Source organism: Pogona vitticeps, chromosome 5, assembly GCF_051106095.1.
Source record: "Pogona vitticeps strain Pit_001003342236 chromosome 5, PviZW2.1, whole genome shotgun sequence".
Taxonomy (NCBI): Eukaryota; Metazoa; Chordata; class Lepidosauria; order Squamata; family Agamidae; genus Pogona; species Pogona vitticeps.
In genome coordinates, this window is record NC_135787.1 from 18511835 (window position 1) to 18534981 (window position 23147).

General features: G+C 38.7%; 1 protein-coding gene across 4 annotated transcripts in view; it reads right to left on the reverse strand.

The window, feature by feature from the left end:
• The window catches only part of UNC5C (unc-5 netrin receptor C), a 413186-nt gene that overhangs the window by 39204 nt on the left and 350835 nt on the right, over positions 1-23147 (reverse strand). For 2 of the 4 annotated variants that reach the window (XM_078394596.1, XM_073001907.2), the window contains 4 exons: positions 20283-20339; positions 16039-16230; positions 11460-11804; positions 9242-9329 (listed from right to left, as the gene is read on the reverse strand). In XM_078394596.1, coding sequence (XP_078250722.1) covers positions 9242-9329; positions 11460-11804; positions 16039-16230; positions 20283-20339 — 682 coding nt within the window. The remainder of the gene's footprint in view (positions 1-9241; positions 9330-11459; positions 11805-16038; positions 16231-20282; positions 20340-23147) is intronic. The other 2 variants (XM_078394597.1, XM_020798665.3) reach the window with 1 other exon arrangement.

Genomic DNA, 23147 nt, shown 5'->3' on the forward strand with positions numbered 1-23147 from the left:
TCCTGGGACTATGCAGCTTGCACAAGGCTACACAGGCTGGCTTTTCCTCCAGGAGGCACAGTGGGGAATGAAACTCCCAACCTCTGGCTCCACAGCCAGATAACCTAAATCACCAATCTATCCAGCCAGGTACTGTCCCGATTAGGCATGCTGAAATGAATGGGACACGTTAGTTAATACTAATGAAAATCTCTATTTTAGTTGGGATTGAAACTTAATTTAGCCCAATAATTTTCTATTCTAGCAGGAATGCATGATGTGTATTGATAATGGATCTATTTACTTTCCATTCTGGCTTTTTAAAGAACCTTTTCTCCAGTAAGAAAAACAGGTACAGGATTGTACAGGATGTGATAGCTTAAAAATGTACAATGATTTCTACATTGGCTGTAGAAGAGGAAAATATGGATTTTAAAACTTCTATTTAAGATATACTTTTTGCTAGGGAATAATAGTTTAATACAACTTAAGCAATCAACAGAAAAGCTGGGATAAAAGTATCTCTTAGCCCTTCAGATCCCATCCACCCAAATCTGTCCCAAACTGAGTCATATATTGTTAACAGGATTCACAGAATACTAGACAGACAAGGCAGGCATTTTGCAACATTACCCCTAGAGTGGTGAACAATATTCCTAATTGCCATCTACTTGCCATATATAGTTTTGCTTCTTACAGACAAAGCATGCTGGGCTGAATATCTAAAAGCAAATGCATTTTCTGTTGCCACTGAGGAACTGTTTTGTCCAAGCTCAGTGTAAAATTGTTGGGAGAAAAATGTCCGATGGCATTTTTTCAATGAAGAAAAGAAGCAATGTTATATTCTCTGGTCATCAGGAGGCTGGCCCAAGTGGGGGGTTGGGTTGCAGGGAATTTTCAGTAAATTTGGGAAATGCACCCTAAGTATCACCACACTCCCTGACAACCTTCAATACACCGGAATGCTCCTTGGGTTCAGACAATACTCCAAAACTCTTCCAATTCCAGTTATTTGAATTGGATAACTGTTAACATTTTATTTAGTAAATGTGTTAAGTAAGAGATGTGAAGAATTGCTATGTTATATGACAGCAGATTTCCTTATAATGAATATTGGAAAGTAAGAGTAATTTCTGGAGGAAATAAATAAATAACAAGAATATGAAATTATGGAAAATTCAACATGTTATAAAAGAACTAAAGGAGAAAACTAAAGATACAATTATTACATGGAAATTGCTGTTATTTATTACTAGAACAACAAAGCACATTTCAAAGGATGTTAGGTAAAGGTAAAGGATGTTAATCATGTCATTAATCTTCTATAGACTGCTACTGGTGTACATAGTATTTGCAAAAATGTTTACATATGTATGTCTGTTACTATCCCCAAGCATTATACAGTAATAAAAACATATTTCAATGCACATAAACAAATGACTGGAACTATTAAAACAATTATAGCATCTAGATTTCAAATATTTATTCAGAGCAATGGTTATCATTACATAGCGATAGCATAGCAACCTTACTTCAACCTTCTTCCACATGGTGCCCTCCAGATCTTTTGGAATACAACTCCCAAAAACAACCAGCCTGATTAGTGGTCAAGAATGGAGCCAGTACGTATGTTGGGAAAGGCTGCCTGAAGTCATACCGAACTGCAGAACTGTCTTTGCCAGTTGAAGACAATAGAGCAAGAGCATAGGACTTCTGGGAGCATCTTCTGTACGCATCCGTCAGTCTAGAGAGACTATGGTAACATGCTGTGAATAGAGGTCTTGGAACAGCGCCCAGTATGGCTGAGAAGACCAATTCAAAAGTGACAATCCTTTCCTTAATAGAGGGAGGTGAGTCCATGCCCTGGCCCATGACTTGTGTTTTCTTCAGGCTGAGTGTTAATCCAAAGTCTTGGCAGGCCTTGCTAAAACAATTCAGCAGAATGGGCAGCAACAGCTGCATCATCGCTGTAGAGGAAGTCCCTCATGCACTTCAGCTGGACTTTGGTCTTTGCTCTCAATCTAGAGAGATTAAAGAGCTTTCCGTCTGATCTAGTCTGCAGATAGATATCTTCTGTTACAGTTCCAAAGGCGTGCTTCAGCATGACAGCAAAAAAGGGTCGGCGCAAGGACACAGTCCTGTTTCACTCTGCTTTTTATGTCAAAGGGATCTGATGTTGAGCCATCAAAAACTACGATGCTCTTCATTCCCCCATGAAAGGACCTGATGATGTAAAGGAGTCGAGGTGGACATCTTGGGAAGTATTTTAAAAAGGCCATCCCTGCTAACCAAATCAAAGGCCTTTGTAAGATCTATGAAGGCCAGTAAGAGTGGCTGTCATTGTTCCCTACATTTCTCCTGCAACTGTCTGAGGGAAAATACCATGTCAATGGTGGATCTATTAGCTCAAAATCCACATTGTGATTCTGGATAGACTCTGTCTGCAAGCACCTGGAGTCTCTTCAGCACAACATGGGCAAGCAGCTTTCCTACAATGCTGAGATGCCACAGTAGTTATTGCAGTTGCCCCTGTCATTTTTGTTCTTATACAATGTCCTGTGGTACTCCACCTTCCCTCAGCAAAGACTAAAGACTTCATACAGCTCCGTGGTGATGATCTCTTGACAGCACTTCAGCAGGAATGTTATCCTTCTCAGGTGCCTTGCGGGAGGCGAAGGACTCCAAGGCTGCTTTTATTTCTTCTAAAGTTGGTTCACTGTCCAGCTCTTCCAAGACAGGCAGGCACTCGATGTTATTTAATGCCTCTTTGGTTACTACATTCTCTCTGGAATACAGCTCAGAGTAGTGCTGCACCCAGCGTTCGATCTGCTGTGCTCCGTCCTGGATGATCACACCTGTAGCAGACTTCAAAGGAGCAGATTTCTTTAGAATTGGACCTAAAGCCTGCTTGATACCGTCAAACATTCCCTTGATTTTACCTGTGTCTGCTGCTATCTGTATCCGAGAGCAGAGCTGAAGCCAATAATTAGAACATCTCCTGGTGGCCTGTTGGACTTTGCTATGAGCAACTCAAAGAGCCTGCAAATTGTACTCACTAGGATAGGTTTTGTATGCTCCTAGAGCTCTCCTTTTATCCTCAATGCCTGGCATCAACTCCTCTGAATGGGCTTCAAATCAGTCTGCTGTCTTTTTGGCCTTCTTGCCAAATGTGGATAAAATGGTGTTATAAACAGCATTCTTAAAATGTTCCCATTGTTCATGTGCATTTGCATCAGCCGAGCCTGGAAGGGTTTCCTCAAGCACTTGGGCAAACTCCTCCACTTTTCTTTGATGGCGAGTCTTGCTGATGTAAATACGTGGTCTTCCTTCCTTTTTTGTGTGATACAATCTCTTTGTTAGCAGTTTTACTCTGCTACACACCAGGGAGTGATCAGTATCACAATCAGCACTCTGGTAACTGTATGCGATCGTAATACCAGGAAGGCTAGAACGTCTAGTAAGGACTAAATCGAGCTGATGCCAATGCTTGGATCTTGGATGCCTCCAGGAAACTCTGTGTTGAAGCTTCATATTAAAGAATGTGTTGCTGACACAAAGACCATAATAACAGCAAAACTCCAGCAAGCATTGGCCATTTTCATTCATCTTCCCAATGCCATAACAGCCTAGACAAGTGGGCCAAGAATTGTGATCAGCAGCAACTCTAGCATTAAAGTCTCCGAGAATAAATAAACAACAGCACTGCTGTTCAAATAAGCAACATGCATTAAAGAATTTCTGGGCAGGAGGGAAATGCTGATATGATGTAATGAACAAGGGATATGGCAGACAAAAAATATTGGGTCTTATCAGAAGATACACTAGTATTTTTACTTCACCTGGGGTGGCCCATAGAATCAGTGAAAGTTAGAAACTTCAGGTTTCCCATCTTAAAAAACGTAAATTTTCCACATTTAATTCAAAACTGCATCCACCCACTCTGAGAACACATGTTCCTTTATCGATGAAAACACTGACCATATTAAAATTAATTCTTAGTGACAGAAAGAGTGAATGCTGTTGAACTTTAGCTGCTGTAGAGGGATGACAGAATGAATCTAGAGATATTAGACTGAGAGAGAAATGTTTTGGAACAAGGAGGTGGGAAAACACAGAGCCAGCATGTAAGGCTCTGAGGAATTGCACATTTCTGCTTTTGGTCCGAGCTATTAACAGTTGCCCTGTCATATTCTGAAGTGAGGCACAGGGGACTGTAGGTTTACTGTGAGGTACATTTTGCTCTGATGCTCACAGCACAATCCTATGTATACTTATATTAGGTACTGTTCCAAACAGATGTGCCTAGACTAAAATCTCATTGAACTAAGTAGGTTTGACTTTGAGGAAAACAAAAATAATTCTTCAATGTTTAATTTGGTTAATGTTTTCTATTTTAAAATTTTCATTGTAAACTCAACGTCACAGTTAGTGCTTAAATCATCACCATTAGATTACTTCTATTTATTTTGTTTTTGGAAAAAAAATTGCAGTTTTTATAAACTGTGCCCCAACTCAACTGAGATTTTCAGAGTACCAGTTTTCCACATGCTATTTGCTTACACCAGTTAACTGTTGTTTGATAAATACAGCAGATAAAAGACATAGCAGAAGAACGTCATTTAGGTTTCTGGGCATCAGCATACCAGGACAAATGCAGAAATGGGAGTTAGAATGTAGAGAAGTCCAAATGCATATCCACTCATACAAGCAAACATGTGACCAACTTCTTCTACCACCACTTCTGTGGTTGCTTTTATGGGCATGTACTCTGAACATGCTGGTGGCACTGTGGATTAAACCACAAAGCCTCTGGGCTGCAAGGTCAAAAGACCAGCAGTTCTAATTCACATGATGGAGTGAGCGCCCATCGCTTGTCCCAGCTCCCGCCAACCTAGCGGTTCGAAAGCATGTAAATGTGAGTAGATAAATAGGTACCACCACAGTGGGAAGGTAACAGTGTTCCATGTCTAGTTGCGCTAGCCACGTGACCATGGGAACTGTGTACGGAGAAACGCTGGCTTGGAAATGGGGATGAGCACCACCCCCTAGAGTCGGACACGACTGGACATTTGTCAAGGGGAACCTTTACCTTTTACTCTGGACATGGTAATGCCCATAAGAGTTTAATTGCTATACTATTTACTGAAAAACAAAAAGACAGTTCTGTGCACAGTCATATGCTCCTCAAGCATTTTTGTTCCACTCAAAATTGCTTTTCTTCCTATGGGGAAAGTAACAGTCAACAAACATCTACCCAGTAATATATAAATATGGGCATAAATCTGATCAACAATGTCAACTAGAGTAGGCCTGTTGAATCAAATGCTGAATGATATGCCAACACTTAAATCGACTTGATTCAATGGACCTACTGTGGTTTTAAGTACTGACTGGATTAGAGTCATAAATGCCACAGTGACCAGGAATATAGTCCTCATGACCAGAATCATGGAACAATCTCCACCTAGGAGATATAATGGGTTCTTATCCTTGCTTTTAAAAATTGCTGTCATTTCCCCTCCTAGACTCTGCTGCTATGTAACTAACTCTGCTAACAACTCCCAGTGGTTCAAATGACTAATCAAATGGCAGGAGTGTTTTAAACAAATGCTTCAGTTTTAGTTGCTACCGCCATGCACATCTGCTCATCCTCTATGTATTATGTGCCACAGTTTAATCATTTAAGAAGTCTCAGTTATGACCTTTTGTGTTTACTTCATAACTCCATGCGTACAAATGAGCCAGGAAACAAAAGCTTTACAACAACCTACTTAATTCTTCCTAAATTTTGGACAGGTAATTTTTAAAAAGCAGTAAATTAGAATTCCAACACCTCAAAATGTTGTTCATTACTTTTAGAGTTGCAGTCCATTAAAAGTACCTTTTCATTTTCTTCTTATTCCCAAGAAACTAAAATATATACTTTTAGTTACTTTAAAAGCAAAACATCAGAATGCTATGTATGATACAAAACACATTGTGAAGTGATGTCAATCCTCTTAAATATGAAAGTCTCTAAACCGCTAAAATGGTTAAACTGCGAAGTGGTTAAAGGTATCCTTCGTTACATCATAATCATAATGTTAGTTACAGTACCTATATTTTAGTTAGGGCCAACATAAATGAATTATGTTGTTATTCACAACTAGTTGTATGCATGAATAGAGCCAGCCTGTGTGGGCCTTGGACAAGCTGCACCGTTGCAGGATGTCCCCAGAAGAAGGGAACGGTAAACCACTTCTCAGTATTTTCTACCTGGGAAACCCTGAAAAGGGCCACTATAAGTCAGAATTGACTGAACAGCGCATGATTATTATTGATTATATATTTCATTCAAGGCTGCTTAGGAAAAAAATCAATTTTTAAAGAACTAAGCCCTGGTAGTGCAATGATCGAAGAAGAATGTGCAGTGATTCTCTGTTATATATGGAAAAACTGGGATCACCAGTCTTTTTTGGTCTGTTATGAAAAGAATAATTTTTTTAGGTTATATGAGTGCATGTAATGAAGATCAAGGTTTTGAACACGATGAATGTGATGAATTCCTGCATGGGAGTTGGAAAAAAACAGGATTGGGCTTTTGGGTCTATTATACACATGGCACATTTGTTAGCAAGTTGGAGGCGATTTATGATTTCCCATAAAGGACATAAAACGGGAACTCAGGATGTTCCTAGAAGAACACCAGTTGGTGTATTTTAGAGGTTTCTGTGAATCCCTTTTGTTTTTCTTTTCTTTTTTAAGAGGAAGAGGCAGATAAAATATCATATGGGTAAGACAGCTGCTGCAATCAACCATTTCAAAAATGCAGGATATTTTTCTCTAGGAAGAGCAAACTCCTCTCAGAAATTAAGTTTATGGAAAGACACAAGGATCTGTGGTTAGATGAAGAAAATATGCTCCCAGTGGAACAAGTAAATAAAATTCCCTCCATCATGGGAGACCTTCCAGGGGGCACAAGATAGAAGGAAGTCTTTAACTTCTGAAAATTGCCACAGCCAAGAAAGCAATAATGGCAGGGATTTTTTGGAAAATAAAGACTGCCTTCTAATCCGGCAGCCCCCAAAGGATTATGCATGATGAAGCAAATTCCGTGGAAGCCTTGGGACCTTCAGGGGTATGGTGGGGAGTAATTTCATTTTTTCTAAAATTGCAATGGCTAATAACATCTGCAACATTTCCTGGGAGGTGTTCTGTTCACTGCTACCTCACTAGTGAGATACACACTCGCTAGGTAGTCACACAGACGTCTCTAGCACCTCCATTCTAAACCCAGCCATTCCCTTAGCTATACTGCTGGTTCAGAAGCTTGCCTAGGGACAACCACTCCCAAATTCCTTGTAAGTATTTGGGGCTGACCCATTAATTGTCAGTGCCTCTTGTAACAGATGGTGTTTCCATTTTGATTTGTTGTTGAGTGAAAAGTTTCACTTAGTGAAAACTCTGGTTTCTTCTTCTGCTTCTGTGTTGCTATATTTTATTTTGCTGAGTGCCAACTATGCTCTGGTGAATCTATACTTAAATTAATAATAATAATAATAATAATAATAATAATAATAATAATAATAATAATAATAATAATAATAATAATAATAATAATAATAATAATAATAATAATAATAATAATAATGATGATGATGATGATGATGATGATGATGATGATGATGATGATGATGATGATGATGATGATAATAATAATAATAATAATAATAATAATAATAATAATAATAATAATAATAATAATAATAATAATAATAATAATAATAATAATAATAATAATAATAATAATAATAATAATAAGAGTTGTATTTGGATCAAACCAGATGAATGTATTTGGGATGAACAGGCATATGGGAAGAAAGGAAAGATAATTTATGAGGTAATTAACCTGAAAAGAAAAACAACTCTAATTCCATATTCATTTACTGTACTGATTAGTCATGAGATTTTCAGAATTAATGGACCATAGTCTCTCAAAACCTGCAGGGATTCCTGTCAGACCTCTCAAGGCTTTGATCAACTAATCAAAATCCTGACAGGTATTTTGAAGTTCTTAAGTTAGTAAATTCAAACTCCACCAGCCATTTTCACTCTGTGGGTAAGACAGGGGAAATGACTGGGTAGAGCTAAGTTCCATGGGACCTACAAGGGATTATGGGACTGGGTTGTTGAGGATTTTTATTTTGTTTTGGAGAGGCTTCCAACGCAGAGCTTAATGGATACAGACTATCGCACCTATAATTTCTTGCAACTTCCACAGATCTTAGCCTTGCCTATCCATTTCCCCTGCCTTCTCCACAGGACAAAAAAAATCTGCTGAAGTCTGAGTTTACTAAAGAACTTGAAAACACTTGTCAGTATTTTGATCTCTTGATTAAAACCTGAACACGTTAATCAGATTTTGGGAGACTGTTGTTTCAAAAATTCCATGCCATGCATTCATACTTCATCCCTGACCATTCTCTTTCATCCAACCTCACAACTAACTGTTCCCACAGGCTCTACACAGCAGATTCTCTGAACAGATGCCTCTCTTCTGACCACTCAAGAATTGTCTGTCACTTCACATATCATCCCTTCACACTGCAACCACATGAACCAATTAGCATTCAGTCTGTATCCAATGACCCATCACCCGTCAATTCTAGCATCCAACCTATACAGCATACCAGTCACACACCCACAACTATATATCACACAAAACTGCTATTATAAGCACCACACACACACACACACACCTGGGTTGGTGGGTGGAATTGCCACAGCATCATCAGTCTTATATGACATAGCTGTGTGAACTGGATTTCAGTTGCTACATTCAACACGGACACAATGGTAAGAGTGACTATCTCTCCTGGGTACAGAAGTTGATGGAGGTGATGATGGGGATTTGTACAGAATTCATGAACCCCATTAAATTACATTATATTGTAACCTCATGGCCATTTTCTTCTTGTGTTATTTTTTATGACTTAAATACATCAATGGGCTAGGAAACCTAAGCACCAAAAACAAAGAGGTTTGCTAGCTGCAAGATTTAATACCAGACTCACATACCATGTGGGAGAAGCCTCTGGTTAGATTTTGTTTTTCCTCAGCTTCCCTTCTGGCTCTGCTTGAACACATTAAGTGGCCTCAGTAGCTTTTCAGCCTTGCATCAATACATATATATGCTGATCAGAACGTTGCGTTAACACAGTTTGCCTCCTCTTAGCAATTAGTACTAAAGCAAATGCACCGTAAGCAGAGCCTCTTTTTTTACCTCATGTTCTCCTTTCTGTGAACTGTCACATACATTTCGTAGGCTCTCCCCTGGGGAATGGCCCCGGCAGGAATCAGCAAACTCACTCCTGCAAAACAACAGCAAGAGAGGGAGAGAGGAGCAGATAAAATAAAGAGAGGAAAAGAAAGGCAGTTTGACCTTTTGGGGGAGAAAAGCCTGTGAAGCAACAACTCTACCTATCAAAATCCCATCCAAAAATATAAAACACAAGGATATTCTACAGCCATTCTCCTGCTTATACCTATCTATTTATGACTTGGTGCTGGCTCCAACACATTGTAGGAGTTGGAAAGGAGGGTATATTTCCCCCCTCAAGTTTGTTTTATTTAAGGAACAAGCAGATGGCTGCACTGCTGCTTGTGTTATAAAAATGAAAAGGAAGCCAATAATTACACTTCTTATTCCAAATGGGAGTAATGGTATTGTTTCCCTTGGCAATTCTTTCATAATTAACACTTCAAGAAAAATGTCAGAGGACCCTGTCCCATGAAACAGCAAGGCCTCCCAGAACATTGGCTTATCTGGTCATCGTGTAACATGTATATCTACTTTCTTGTGAATTAACAAATATTTGGGTAGAAGGAGTGGAGCAGATTTATTCCCTTCTGTGTGTTCAGCAGTTTGGAATGTTTCACAGACCACAATATACTAAACACAACATTTAAGGTAAACTCTGAAAGGTGTACTAGTATCTAAAACATAAGTACCTTGCTCTGAGATCTACGGATATGATGCTAGGCTACAATATCATAAATAAACAAATAATAAAATACAATCTAAAGGTTATAAAATTAAGACAATCATTCTAAACAAGATTCCCTGCCCTGGTTTGAATTCTCTAAGAGTCTTTTCAAGGCACACAGGAAGCTGCAAGATTGAGGAAGGGATAACAAACTTTCTTCCCATGAATATTATTAAGTTATCATACATTAACCCAGAGTTAATAATCTCACGATATAATCTCCTTAAATATAGTCCTTATGTCTTAGAGCAGTGGCTCCCAACCTTGGGTCCCCAATGTTCTTGGACTAAAATTCCCAGAAGCCTGGAAATTTACCACTAACTGTGCCAGCTAGGATTTCTGTAGTCCAATAACATTCAGTGGCCCAAGTTCGGAATCACTATCTTAGAACATGTTGGTTGGACTCAATGGCCTTATAGGCCCCTTCCAACTGAATTATTCTATGATTCTAGGATGGCCAGGTTGAAGAAGGCTGCAATATGCAGTGGTCCTTTTCTCATGCTTTCAGTGACTATAACAGACTATATGTGCTTGTTTATATGTCTGGCATTAAGGCAGTACCCCATGATCTATGCATGTTCATAAGGACATCTGAGACCTGCACATCAAGTGCTGTATGTGCTGAGGGCTCCTTCTATGCATCTGGGAACTTTGCCCCAAAAACCCAGTCATTCCCTTTATCCCACTATGGATTTATTTATTTATTTATTCATTTATTTGATTTATACCCCGCCTATCTGGACTACCAGACTACTCTAGGATGTATTAGATCATATGAAAAGGACCTTTTTATAGTCCTAAAAAAGACAAATTATTTCTTATATTGTCTACTATTTAAACCACCAAAATTATGCTTTTAGATAAATACAGTACTGCTGTATCTGTTAAAATATACAAATAAAAATATTGAGAGGGAGCAAATGTAGAGTGATACTTTCTCCTGTATTTTATGCTTAAGAAAAGGAAATATCTCATATTCTAAACAGCTTTCTTTCTTACCATGCTATTTGTAGCAAACTGACAGCTGGAACTACTTATTTATTTTCTATTTAATTTGTCCTTTCCCCATCTATTGGCAACAGCAGAAATTCTGCCTTGAAGCTGGGCTTTCTTTTCTCTCTCTTTTCTTTTGGTGCTACATAAAGGAAAAAGGTCAAGAGTTCTGAATCCCACTTCACACAATGAAGTTGGTTAAGTCTGATGTATCTGAAGGCAATAACTCAGAGCATCACAATTCTCTGCTAAAGAAGGCCAGGCCTTTGGGGAGAAAATCTATAATACTTGAGTTAATCCATATGGGGGGAAAAACCACTCTATCATCTAAACTCAGAAGATACAGATTCCCAAGAATGACCTAAATTCTTCTTTTTGTTAAGGAAAAATAGAGGGTTTTTCTCTAAGTCACATTTCTGGTAACACAATAGGGCTCTGATGTGCATATGCAATTTCATTTACCTGAATTAGGTACAATCAGATGACCACCAAGAGAATTGAAGGTGCCAAAAGCAGTGCACGATGGGTCTGTCTGTCGTGCAAGACTCTGGCTTTTTACATTTAATGCATCATTATCCAGCAGGGATTGAGTGATCTGAGGGGAGAGTTTGGATGAAAAATCGGAAAGATCATCTTGTGGAGTGACCGCACCCGAATTGTTGTAGACTTTTATCTTCAAGTTGGGGAGAGGGTCAAGAATTGGAGAGTTGGTCATTGGGATTTTATCAGAGACATCATGCAAGGCATAAACAGGCCCCCTGTACATGGCTGCAGCAGATGTTAGGTCTGGAGGCACAACCAGAAGATCTGTATCCAAAGAAAAGAAGAAAAGTGTGATTTGAAAGTTACTGGGCACAAGCTGAATTATTTATGATTTTATACATGGTTTGGAGTACAAGGAAAATCAGTAAGGAACAGCTGAAGGTGGAGAAAAAAGAACTCTCTGTGAGTCTAGTGCAGAGTTCTCAACTAGCAGTGCATGTTCTACTCAAGAAGCACAAAAGCAGTCTAGGTGAGACACAGAGTTTTTTAAATCGCATTTCCTAATAATTCACTCTCCCCCAACCACCACATTTTCTTGCCATAGTGTCTCTTACTTCCTACTGGCCTCATCTGTCAAATGTCATCCACCTGTAGCATTCTGCGATGCTTGTGATAACTTTGGACACTCCACTTCCCTTAATCCCATTTCCCCCTGCCCACCAATTAATGACATATAATCACAGAATGACTAAAATATATATAAACATCCTTTATGGGAATAGTGGGTGCTTTTGCATCACAGTAGAAAACTTCTTTGATGGAGTGACCTGTGGAGTGTAAGATACAAAAAGAATGGGTAACGGCTAATTTTGAAAGTGCCAAGGTGTTAAGACTTGCCCCAGTCATAAGGGGGAATATAATGGCTTTGATTTGGTTGCAGGTTTTTTATTCTTTTTCTTTCAGGCCAAAGAAGATACTTATTTGAAGGCAGTGTCAGGAAATCTATGGTCCTTTACATGTCTTCTTACTGTAACTCCCATCATCACTGGTCATTACCCCGACTGATTGAAGCTGATGGGGTGAGGCCACAACATCTGAAAGGCCACAGATTTCCACTCCCATTCTAATGGAATATATTACTAAAGCTAGTCTGTTAATATTACAAAAATCAAAACCAAGGAAGAGACATTTTCTTTTATTTAAGATAATAATAAGAAAGAATTAAAGCGTTATCTTCCCAATGTTAAAACCATTTTTGCCAGAAACAAACCGTATTTACCAGGACACACCTATTACATCTATCTATCTATCTATCTATCTATCTATCTATCTATCTATCTATCTATCTATCTATCTATCTATCTATCTATCTATCTATCTATCTATCCATCCATCCATCCATCCATCCATCCATCCATCCATCCATCCATCCATCCATCCATCCATCCATAGCACTTGCATTGTACATTATACATACATACATACATACATACATACATACATACATACATACATACATACATACATACATACATACATACATACATACATACATACATACATACATACATACATACACACACACACACACACACACATGTGTGTGTGTATTTAATATATATATAATGTATAATGCAAGTGCTACAGATAGATAGATAGATAGATAGATAGATAGATAGATAGATAGATAGATAGATAGATAGATAGATAGATAGATAGATAGAGAGAGAGAGAGAGAGAGAGAGAGAGAGAGAGAGAGAGATCCTTTAAAAATATTTGTTTTGAAGAAATTTAAAAGTTTTATTGCACAGAGATAGTAAACAACAGTATCAGAGAATTTGAATGCAGAATGTAGGCGCAGAGGTTTGAAAACTTTCCACTTGAGAAGTCCAATACTGTACCACTGCCCAAAGATATTTAATCCCATGTTATGTCAAAGTGTGAAACTGTAATTTTTCCAGTCTTTTTGAAATATACTTTGGTATTTATAAATGTGTTTCCAAAAATAAAACCCTCCTCACCACCAATGCATTAATTTTTAGCTAAAGTTGCAGTGTTCCTGATACAGTATATCAGTTGCCATGTCAGTTTATATGTTGTTTCTGCAGTGCAGAAACAGATGGACTGGAACGTTTGAAAAGCAAGAATAACATTGGGGACACACATCAGGATTGGGCTGCAAAAATACTGGTCAATTAACTATTAATCATGACAACTAGTACCCAGTGCAAGTGCTCTGCAGAGTAGATCCGCTTTGGCGTAATTTTTGGGAAAATGCTGACTGCAAAGTATTAACGTGTGATCAAAAGGAACAGAAAAAACAACAACAGAGAAATGCAAACAACTATGAAATCATGTACTTTATCATTCCTAGTCAGGGATGAATTGTTGCCTATGGCATCTTCTTGAATTCCTTTTGCCGCACCGGTTTAAAAGAATCCTTGGCAAGCAAACTGCAGCTCTGCTAATCTTCTGCATTGGACAAAACTCTGACAATGCCTATTTCCAAGTTGAAACTTTAATTTGCAAAACAGTATATTGTTTTTGTTTACCTCGCAGCTTTAGCAAGTATTTTCTGTCTTAACATTTTTGTGCTTCCTTCATCTTCTGAACTATCACAGTCACAAATGCATTAATGGACATGATTCAGCCTATGGGTCAGTGTATACAATTAGTCAAATCAAATGTTCTTTAATTTGCTGTGATGTACCATTAGAAGCTATAGGGAAGTGTATGAATTTTTGAATTCTCCAAGGGTGGGAGCAACATGTAGAAAGCCCAGAAAGAAGGCTTAGAAGATCTCTTTGATCTAATATTCTATCTGTTTACATCAGGAAATGTTTAATAACAGGAAATGTTGAATTGTTATTGAAACAAGCAGGCCAGTGCTACAGACCAGAACTGGCTTCTAGGCTGCCCAGATTTTTGCCAAATGTTCACCAGTGACTATTCACTGTAGAGATGGGCACGAAACACTCTGTACCATGTTGTCTCTAGTTCTCGGTGCAGCATCGTAGGTGTTGTATGTTCTCCCACCTCCCTGGCTGGCTCCTCCACTCACTAGCCAGCACATGCTACTTTTCTCCTGCTCTTCAAGTGGCTGTCCAGTCACAGCAAGAATATCTGCTTCTCTCCTCTATCTCAAGTAATTTATTGCATCTCATGTTATTAACATGCTTTGTTAATGCCAGTACTAGAGGACATTGGAAATACTCTCTGGAGTCATTGTAGTGTTCTCTATTTACTAGGTCTATGGTTCATGTAATAATATTTAATGGTTCATGTTTTTTATGTAATTGAATGATTCATGCATATTAATGTTGCTGAGAGGCAGAGCCGAGAAAGATGCTATAAGAGGTGGAGTCAGAGAGTCAAAGGGTAGATTGAGTAAGTAAGAGAAATGTAAGAGTTAAGCAGCAGAGAAAAGTCAGAGAAAGTATTAGAGTGTGTAGTTTGGGAAATTCTGAGTTGTGATTAGCTACTGAAGACATCTATGAATCAACCTCTGTAATCAAGTTTTATTTAAAAGAACTTAAAGAGTGGACCTGAATCTTTCTGAGGTAATGGTGATTTAGGGATCACCTGGTGGCAGAAGTGTTAAAGAGGAGAGTGTTTGCCTTCGTGTGCTCTGAGGCTTGAAGGTCAAGCAAAAGGGGCATGAGGGTGGACGCCACAGTCATCTAATGGCCAATTCTGATGCTACACTTTAAAAATATAAAAAGACAGAAGACAAAAACAAACAATACATAGGACTGATGATAAAGGAGTGGTAACCTGAAAAAATCCAGTCAGTCTCTAAAAATGCCTTAAAGTTCCTTTAGAAAGCAATTTTTGAAAATAAATGTGTTATTCATTAAACTTATCATTAAGTTTTACTTGTTGTACCTAAAAGCAACTAGTTACATATGACTATGCTACTGCTATCTTGTTACTGCCAAACTCTGCTATGTGTAAACTGTATTTGATGTCTTCCCATTCTTTCTTCTAAGCCATATAGCAGCCAACCAAATTCAATAAAGCCAGGAAGTGAGCAAAAGGATCTTACTGTTTCCTGTAATATAGTCTTATCTAGAAAACTCCTCTGAGCCACAACCATAGGAAGCTGACTTTAAACCTTTTAAGTGTAGCCATTAAAATGTATACTAGGGTGAAATGAACAGAAGCCATGGGTGTGGGCTAGATGGTACAGGGTGAATTTCCAATTGAATTAGTTTTCAGATTCTACACAGAACACAAAAACTGAATGAGCTCCTTGTTCAAGGGAGTTACAATCTAGATTATCCAGATGAGAAGGGATATTACTGGGTTTGTAAAAAAGAATATGAAGAGGAAGGGGCAGGAAGGTCAAAGTCCATGTTATTCTATATATATATATATATTTAACATATATTTAAATTATTTCATTCACCACTCATTTATACCTCTTATTATCTAACTTTTAGCATATGTTCCCAGAAAACTGAGGAAGGTACATTCAGCAAATATAATTTACATGACTCTAGGGATTGTTTGCTTATGTCATATGCCTTAATTTGGACCATTCTGAACAGAAACTAACCTTGCCTTGCAGCTTTGATATTAACAGGCTGAAATCCACCGTTTAGCGCTGAGGAGTCTATAATATCCGACTCAAAGTCCCGGTGGTTCTTCCGATAGATGAACAATGCAACGATAACAGATATAGCCAGGCACACAATTACGGCAATCACAATTCCAACGTAGAGAGCAACATCATCTGAATCAGGAGCAGCTGGAATAAAAGGGTTTGGGTTGGGGGTACAAAAGTTTAAAACATTAATAGCGAGTTCAGAAACTTCCAGAAATATACATTTAATAAATATACAGTAGTGCCTCACAAGACGAGTGCTTCGTTTTATGTCGAAATCGCATAACAACAAAGTTTTTGCGATCGCAAAAGCAATCACAAAATGATGTTTCCTATGGGTTTTTTTCACTTTGCGATTATCGGTTCCCTGCTTCGGTAATCGATCATTGCAAATTGGCAGTTTCAAAATGGCCGCTGGGTAAAAAAAATGGCCGCCCGCTGTTTTCTGGGACGGATTCCTTGCTGCACGGGCAGCGAAAATGGCCGCACTATGGAGGATCTTCACTGGACAGTGAGTTTCAAGCCCACAGGAATGCATTAATCGGGTTTTAATGCGTTTCTATGGGCTTTTTAAAATCGCTTTACGATGTTTTCGTTCTACAGCGATTTCGCTGGAACGAATTAACATTGTAATGCAAGGCACCACTGTACATCTAAATATGCAACCCTATCTTGAGTCCCCAAAGGTCCTTGGACTACAACACCCAGAAGCCCTTGCCAGCACAGCTAGTGGTGAAGGCTTCTGGAAGATGCAGTCCAAGAACACCCGGGGATCCAAGACTGAGAGCCACTGATCTAAGTTACTAGCATCTCTTACAGAGGTTCAATATGAGTTAATTTTAAATCTGTTCCAAAAGCTCTGGAACAGAGCATTTCAGTAGAATAATATATTTCTCTCACAACTATTTTCTAATTCCATATCTAGAAATCTATCCTTCTTGTATGAAAGCAGATTGTTTATAATCAGATGAGCAAGGCAACATTAGTTATATATACATAAAATAGCACTTGACTGTGAAATGAACAGTTCTAATTCAACAGAGCATCTGATCATAAAACCCTCCTTTTTTTTGTTCTTTTCCCTATAATGAATGATTTAGCTTTTTAAAAGTAAGCAACTTAAAACTAAGCATACTATTGAAAAGGATGGGCAGCTCCTGAATATGATACAGTATTTACATAATTGTAAAGAGAGATAATTCAATGGACAAATGTTCCATCTTGTGTGATGATTTAAGCAATATAATAGCGTGTTGGCAGTTCCTGAAAGTTCCACCTAGATCAGTGATTCCCAGTCTTGAGACCCCAAGGTGTTCTTGGACTGCAGCTCCCAGAAGCCTTCTGTAGTAGCTGTGCTGGCAAGGGCTAATGGGAGTTGCAGTTTAAGAATATCTGGGGACCCAAGTTTTGGAACCACTGATTTAGATATTCACTGGCCAAAATCCCACAATAAGTCAAAGCTAGAATAGGCCCACTGAATCAGTAGTGAGTTCATAAGTCAAACCCTCTAAATTCCATGGATTCAATGGGCGTAATCTAATTGCAACTAATTTATGCAAAAGGGTTTCTTCAGTTCTATGCAAATAGAATACCGTATTTTTCGCACCATAAGATGCAGTTTTTTCCCACAAAACAGGGGGGGTGGAAAGTCTGTGCGTCTTATGGAGCGAAGAAAACAGATTATATTTTCCTGTTTTCTTCTCCTAAAAAATTGGTGCGTCTTATGGAAAGGTGCGTCTTATGGAGCGAAAAATACGGGTAGCTCTCTGCAACAACAAGATATATGGGTGCAAGCATGGAACTGGTACCTCCATTGAAATGAAATGAAAATCACATTTGCTTATGAACTTCATGCATCCTGTCTAGATCTAGGGGTGATGGTTACTTTCCTGCTAAAACAGCTTTCAAGCAAAATTGCAATTCTGGAGGAAGCAACTGGGGAGGGAGCACAGCTGAAAAAGGAAGAGTTTGCATTTACTTCCCCATACACTGTAACCATCTCCACAAAACTGTCCCGATGCACAATTAGGGTGGAAAAATGCTTTCCACTGACACCAGTTTTTTGATCCCAGACCTCTCCCCCCCTCCGGTTTAACTGCAGAATGGAATGTGGGGTACTGGTTTTAGGAAAATTTGTATCATCCCTCCTCACTACTTCAATTACAGTGAGGACCTCTGGTGATTGCCCAAGGAAATAAGAAAGGCTCACATAAGCAAGCTCTTTTGCAGGTGGACTGAGATGGGAAAAAGTCAGTCAATCCCCATCACAGACTATACAGTGGACCCTTGACTTATGGATGGCTTAACTTACAGACTTTTTGAGTTACAGACTTCTCTGGCCGCAAAATTTAGGTTTGACTTGCAGACAGAGATTTGACTTATAGACCAGAAAAAAACCAAAATGGAACAAAAACGGCCTGTTACGGGATTAATTGGTTTTCAATGCACTGTAGGTCAATGGAGACTTGACTTACAGACTTTTTGACTTGAGAACCGCCTTCCAATATGGATTAAGTTCTCAAGTCAAGACCCCACTGTATTTAAGAACAAGAATGGCAGTACAACATACAATGTCAGCATGCTTTGAATAGCTTACTGGATATAAACACTGAGATGGAGGATGAAACAAGGAAGACATGCAATAAAGTGAACTACTGTTGCCGTTCTGTATTTGCCTCGTGCATTAATTTTATTGTTAAAAACTGTTACTCAGGTGCCTCATCTTCTGAAGAGGCTCATTTTGGCTAATGTCCCCAAAGTCTGGAATATTCTTATTTTAATGCCTTCTCAGCAACCTGACTCTTATGTGTCTCTGTGTGTCTGTGTCTGTGTCTGTATCTGTGTCTGTCTGTCTGTCTGTCTGTTGTGATGTTTTATTACTCTACTATTTTTCACTCATTAGGTGTGGTTTTATGAAGTTTGGTGTTGCAATTATTTTAAGTCCACTGAAATTTACTCTCTTTGCTTTTGTTTGTTTACAGGTAGCCAGGGTAGAAGTACACAAAGCAAAAGGAACAAACACACCAAAGTTTGGGCCTCCACAAGTTTGGGCCAAAACTCTCGGAATCTCTAAAGATCGGCCATGCTGGCTGGATCTTCTGAGAGTTGAACTCCAAAACAGATGGATGGCAAACCATTCACCAACTGAGTCTCATAAGAACTCCACGGAGTAGGGCAATACTAGAATCTCTGCATTAGAGATGGAGCTGGTGTTTAAGCTGAGAAAGGGTGGCTTGTTTACTAAATTAATGGCTGAGGTGAGATTTCCACTCCATATCTCCCAGCTTATTCACTTAGTTGTATCCCCTTCTCTGATTCAGTACAGAATAGAATGCTACAAAATCTTTAAAAGCAAGACAGGACTACAGTCCTCCTGTGGGAAACAGGCCAGCATATGAGGCTTTGCACTATCTGCTTGTAACACATCTCCTTCACTAATCCCAGTGTAATACTTAATGCCTCTCCCTCCGTCACTTTCCCAAAGGCTTGAGTATGTGACAGGAAACTGGATGCAGACTTTCAGTGCAGAGAAAAGAAATCCTATCCTAAGTTATTTTTTAAAAAAGAGGCTAAGATCAGGGTATGTAAATGTATTAGTATCTTATTTTTTTTTTTATTAAGTCACTTGGCATACTTTCTGCATCCAGAGAACATTTTAAAAAAATGTTATTATATTTTAAAGTTTTTGTTCTCTTTTTTCTTTAGGTCCCCAGATGGCATGGGTAAAAACAGGGAGCTGCCCAATAGGAAATAATCAGGCTCAATGTAATTTATGCTAAAGGAACTAAAGGCCACATTCTGAAAATGGTGCTATTTATCTTACTGAAGGTGTCAGTCACTCAAACAAGAGTAGAAATAATATCAGCCAAGCAGCCATTCTATCCTTCTGCTTTGTCTTCCTTCATGATCAAGCCAAATCTTTGCAATTGTTTTATGCTTCCAAGTCCCCTTCTTATGGTAGAATTTTGCATATCACCTGTCTGATTTTTGTTTCTATTGCTTTCTTGGACTCTGATTTCACATATCTTCAACTAGTTTCTCTAATACACTGGGCCACATAATGTTATCGAAGCAAGCATTGAGCAAGGCTTTCTGAATACAGAACCTCTTCTTCCTTATGCACATATGAGTAATCTAAAAATAAATCTTGGATCAGGAAATTAGAATCCAAGAACATAAAATCAAACAACACTTACAAGAAAATCCATATTCATTCTGGGTTCTCTGTTCAGTTGAAATAGGGTAAATGAAACCTTTAAAAGAAAAAAAAAGATGGGAACAAAATCAAATTAATGAAGGGAAAGTTTAAAAAAAACACATACATGAAAAATGGTTTAATTTAAAAAGAAAAAAGGGAAAGGAAAGAAACGCACAGTACTTTAAAATTCTGATTCAGCACACTATTATAATTTTGCATCTCCTGTCTGCTCAGGAGTCTCACTAAGAATTAATAAGTAGACAGATTGAATTTCAGAGCCAAAAATTGGTCTCGAGTCACTAACTTTGGAGTGCTTAAAGTCTTACTTTTATTGAGCATAAACTCTAATGGATCTAATTTATTTCAGACATCAAGGGTCATTAGCATATGGAAAGTCTTCTTCCCCCCAATTCTTGCCATATGCTTTAATTCCCAGGACATGTTTGGCATGGCTCTAAACAGATTTTTTATTATTATTATTTAATTATAGAAGCTTGCTGTTGGCCTAATAGAACTGAAAGAGCCTTACCATCATTGGCCAAAGGTTAAATACCCATTTACTGAGAGCTTAGCCCCTGCAAAAGCCTTCTTCCCCCACCCCCACCTCCTCCTGCTTTCCCTAGATTTCCGGGGAATGGTTTTAACCTTCCCTTTAATAGAAATCCAATAGGAATTCTCAAGGGAGCAAGCAATTTGCCAGAGTTGGAAACGGAATGTGTTCCATTTGAGATCATCAGAAAATCGATAGGAGCCTCGAGATCATAAAGTAATTTATTTTAGATTGTGAAGGCTTTGTATAATATTGACAAAATCATAACACAATTCACATTTTATTCTTCTGGAGACAAACAGCAAGAAAATCAACTCCCCCCGCCCCATTTCCTGTGATTACAAGGCTATAGCATTTTTCTTCTTCCAGTCCATCAGTGTTCCTAGCAAAGAAAACATGTTTTCGTTGCTTCATGTTAGGGGTGGGCAAAGTCCAGTTCTACAGATGTTGCTGTACTGTAGTTCCTTAGCCAGCACAACCTGTGAAGACAAATAGTGGGAACTGCAGTCCAATAACATCTGGATTGTTGCACTTTGCTCACTCCATTTTTACGCCAATATAGTTCTGATCACTAGGAAAGCAATCAGCTATTGAGAATAGTCAGATTTGCTTCCATGTAAATGAACACAGGATTGAGGCACCAGCAGGAGTGAAGCTGACTTGCTGGATCAGAACATTGTTTGGGCATATGTTCTAGGCAGAAAACATCAATGCTGCAATTGGTGATTTTGGAAGTGAAGTGACTAAAGATGGTGAGAGATATATTCCTGTTGATATGAAAGAACAATGAAATAATGTAGCGGTAAATATAGAACCATGGATGTCTGTGACAGCTGAAGTATCTGGAAAACCTTATCTGTCAGAAAACACTTTTTAAAAAAAATCTGAAGAAGAATTTTAAAAAGAAGTTGCTTCTGTTTCTTCAGTGTTTATGGAGCTTAAGATAGTTCTGTTAACAATGACCGATTCCATGACAGCCCTGAGGGTGTGTGGAAGCTTGATGGGTATATGATATATCCTAAGAAAAGGTCCAACAAGTGGCTCTTCTATAAAGGAATGCCACTTGTTATAGGCTTCTTGTTATAGGTGAACTGAATTGGGGTGGGGTGGGGTGGGGTGGAGAAGATAGCAACATCTTGTTCGACCATATTGATTCTGGAGAAAACGTGTGTCCATGTAGGCAGACCCTCAAGCACAAGCTAAGATCAATGCTGACTTCCACTATAAATTTCCAATGCCCAGCATATTCTGCTTGTTACATGCCACTGGACAAGACTTTTAATAGATGTAGACTTGTTTAAATGAGAACCCAACTCATTCCCTCAGTTACATGGTGGTTACACACATTTTTTCCATTGGTAGCCAGAATCATATAGGTGTTTGCATATGATGTGCATAACTTGCCAGGGCTAATTGCAACTAATTAATAGGGTGCCAGAACACATCTCAATTGTGTTATCAGATGCATGGGAGAACTGAGACATGCACTGGCACTTGGAGCCTCATGGTGCCATGGTTAAACTGCACCAATGCAGTGAAGACTGCTCATGATCTGAGTTCGACTCAACCTTCCATCTTTGCCCAGTCATTAAACTGAATACTCAGCTTGTTGAGTGGGCGATGTGTAGCCTGCACAGTTAAAAATGATTAACTGTCCAGAGAGAGCTTGAAACAGTACACTTGGCTTAGGATTTTTTAAATTATTAATTAGGTGCATGCAAACCTTAAAGAAACACCAGCAGAATTCTGGCCAGTGTAGTCTAAACCTAGAATAGAACCTCAACACATTTTCCTGCTGCATGGTGCTTACTAAAGACAACACAGCACCTTTTTACACAACATCTAAGAAATTTAGGTATAGAAAACCAAGGATCTGCACAATACAACTCTGCGAGTTTCAGCAAGAACTTTGCGAAGGAAAACGTCCCTGCTCTCTCACTCTTAAGTAGCACCAGGTATCTTTCCTCTTGGTCATTCCCTTATGTGGATGCAATATGTAATGTCCACACATAGTATAGTTACTTCCAAATGGTTCTCAAAATTTTGCATGCTATTTTTGAGAAGAGAAATGGCAGAGGAGGTGGCAATTTCACTGAATTTACCAGAGAGAGACATTAAGCATTTTATTTGGGGAATAGCATGAAAGGCAAGTAGCATGAAAAGTAACCATGTTGGTATTCTGGCCACCATTTTGTCCTCTGCCTTCTGTTGTCTCAGAGCACTGGTTCTTAACCTTGAGTTTCTCAGGAGTTTTGGATTGCAACTCCCAGAAGTCTTCACCACCAGCTGTGCTAACTAGGGTTTCTGGGAGTT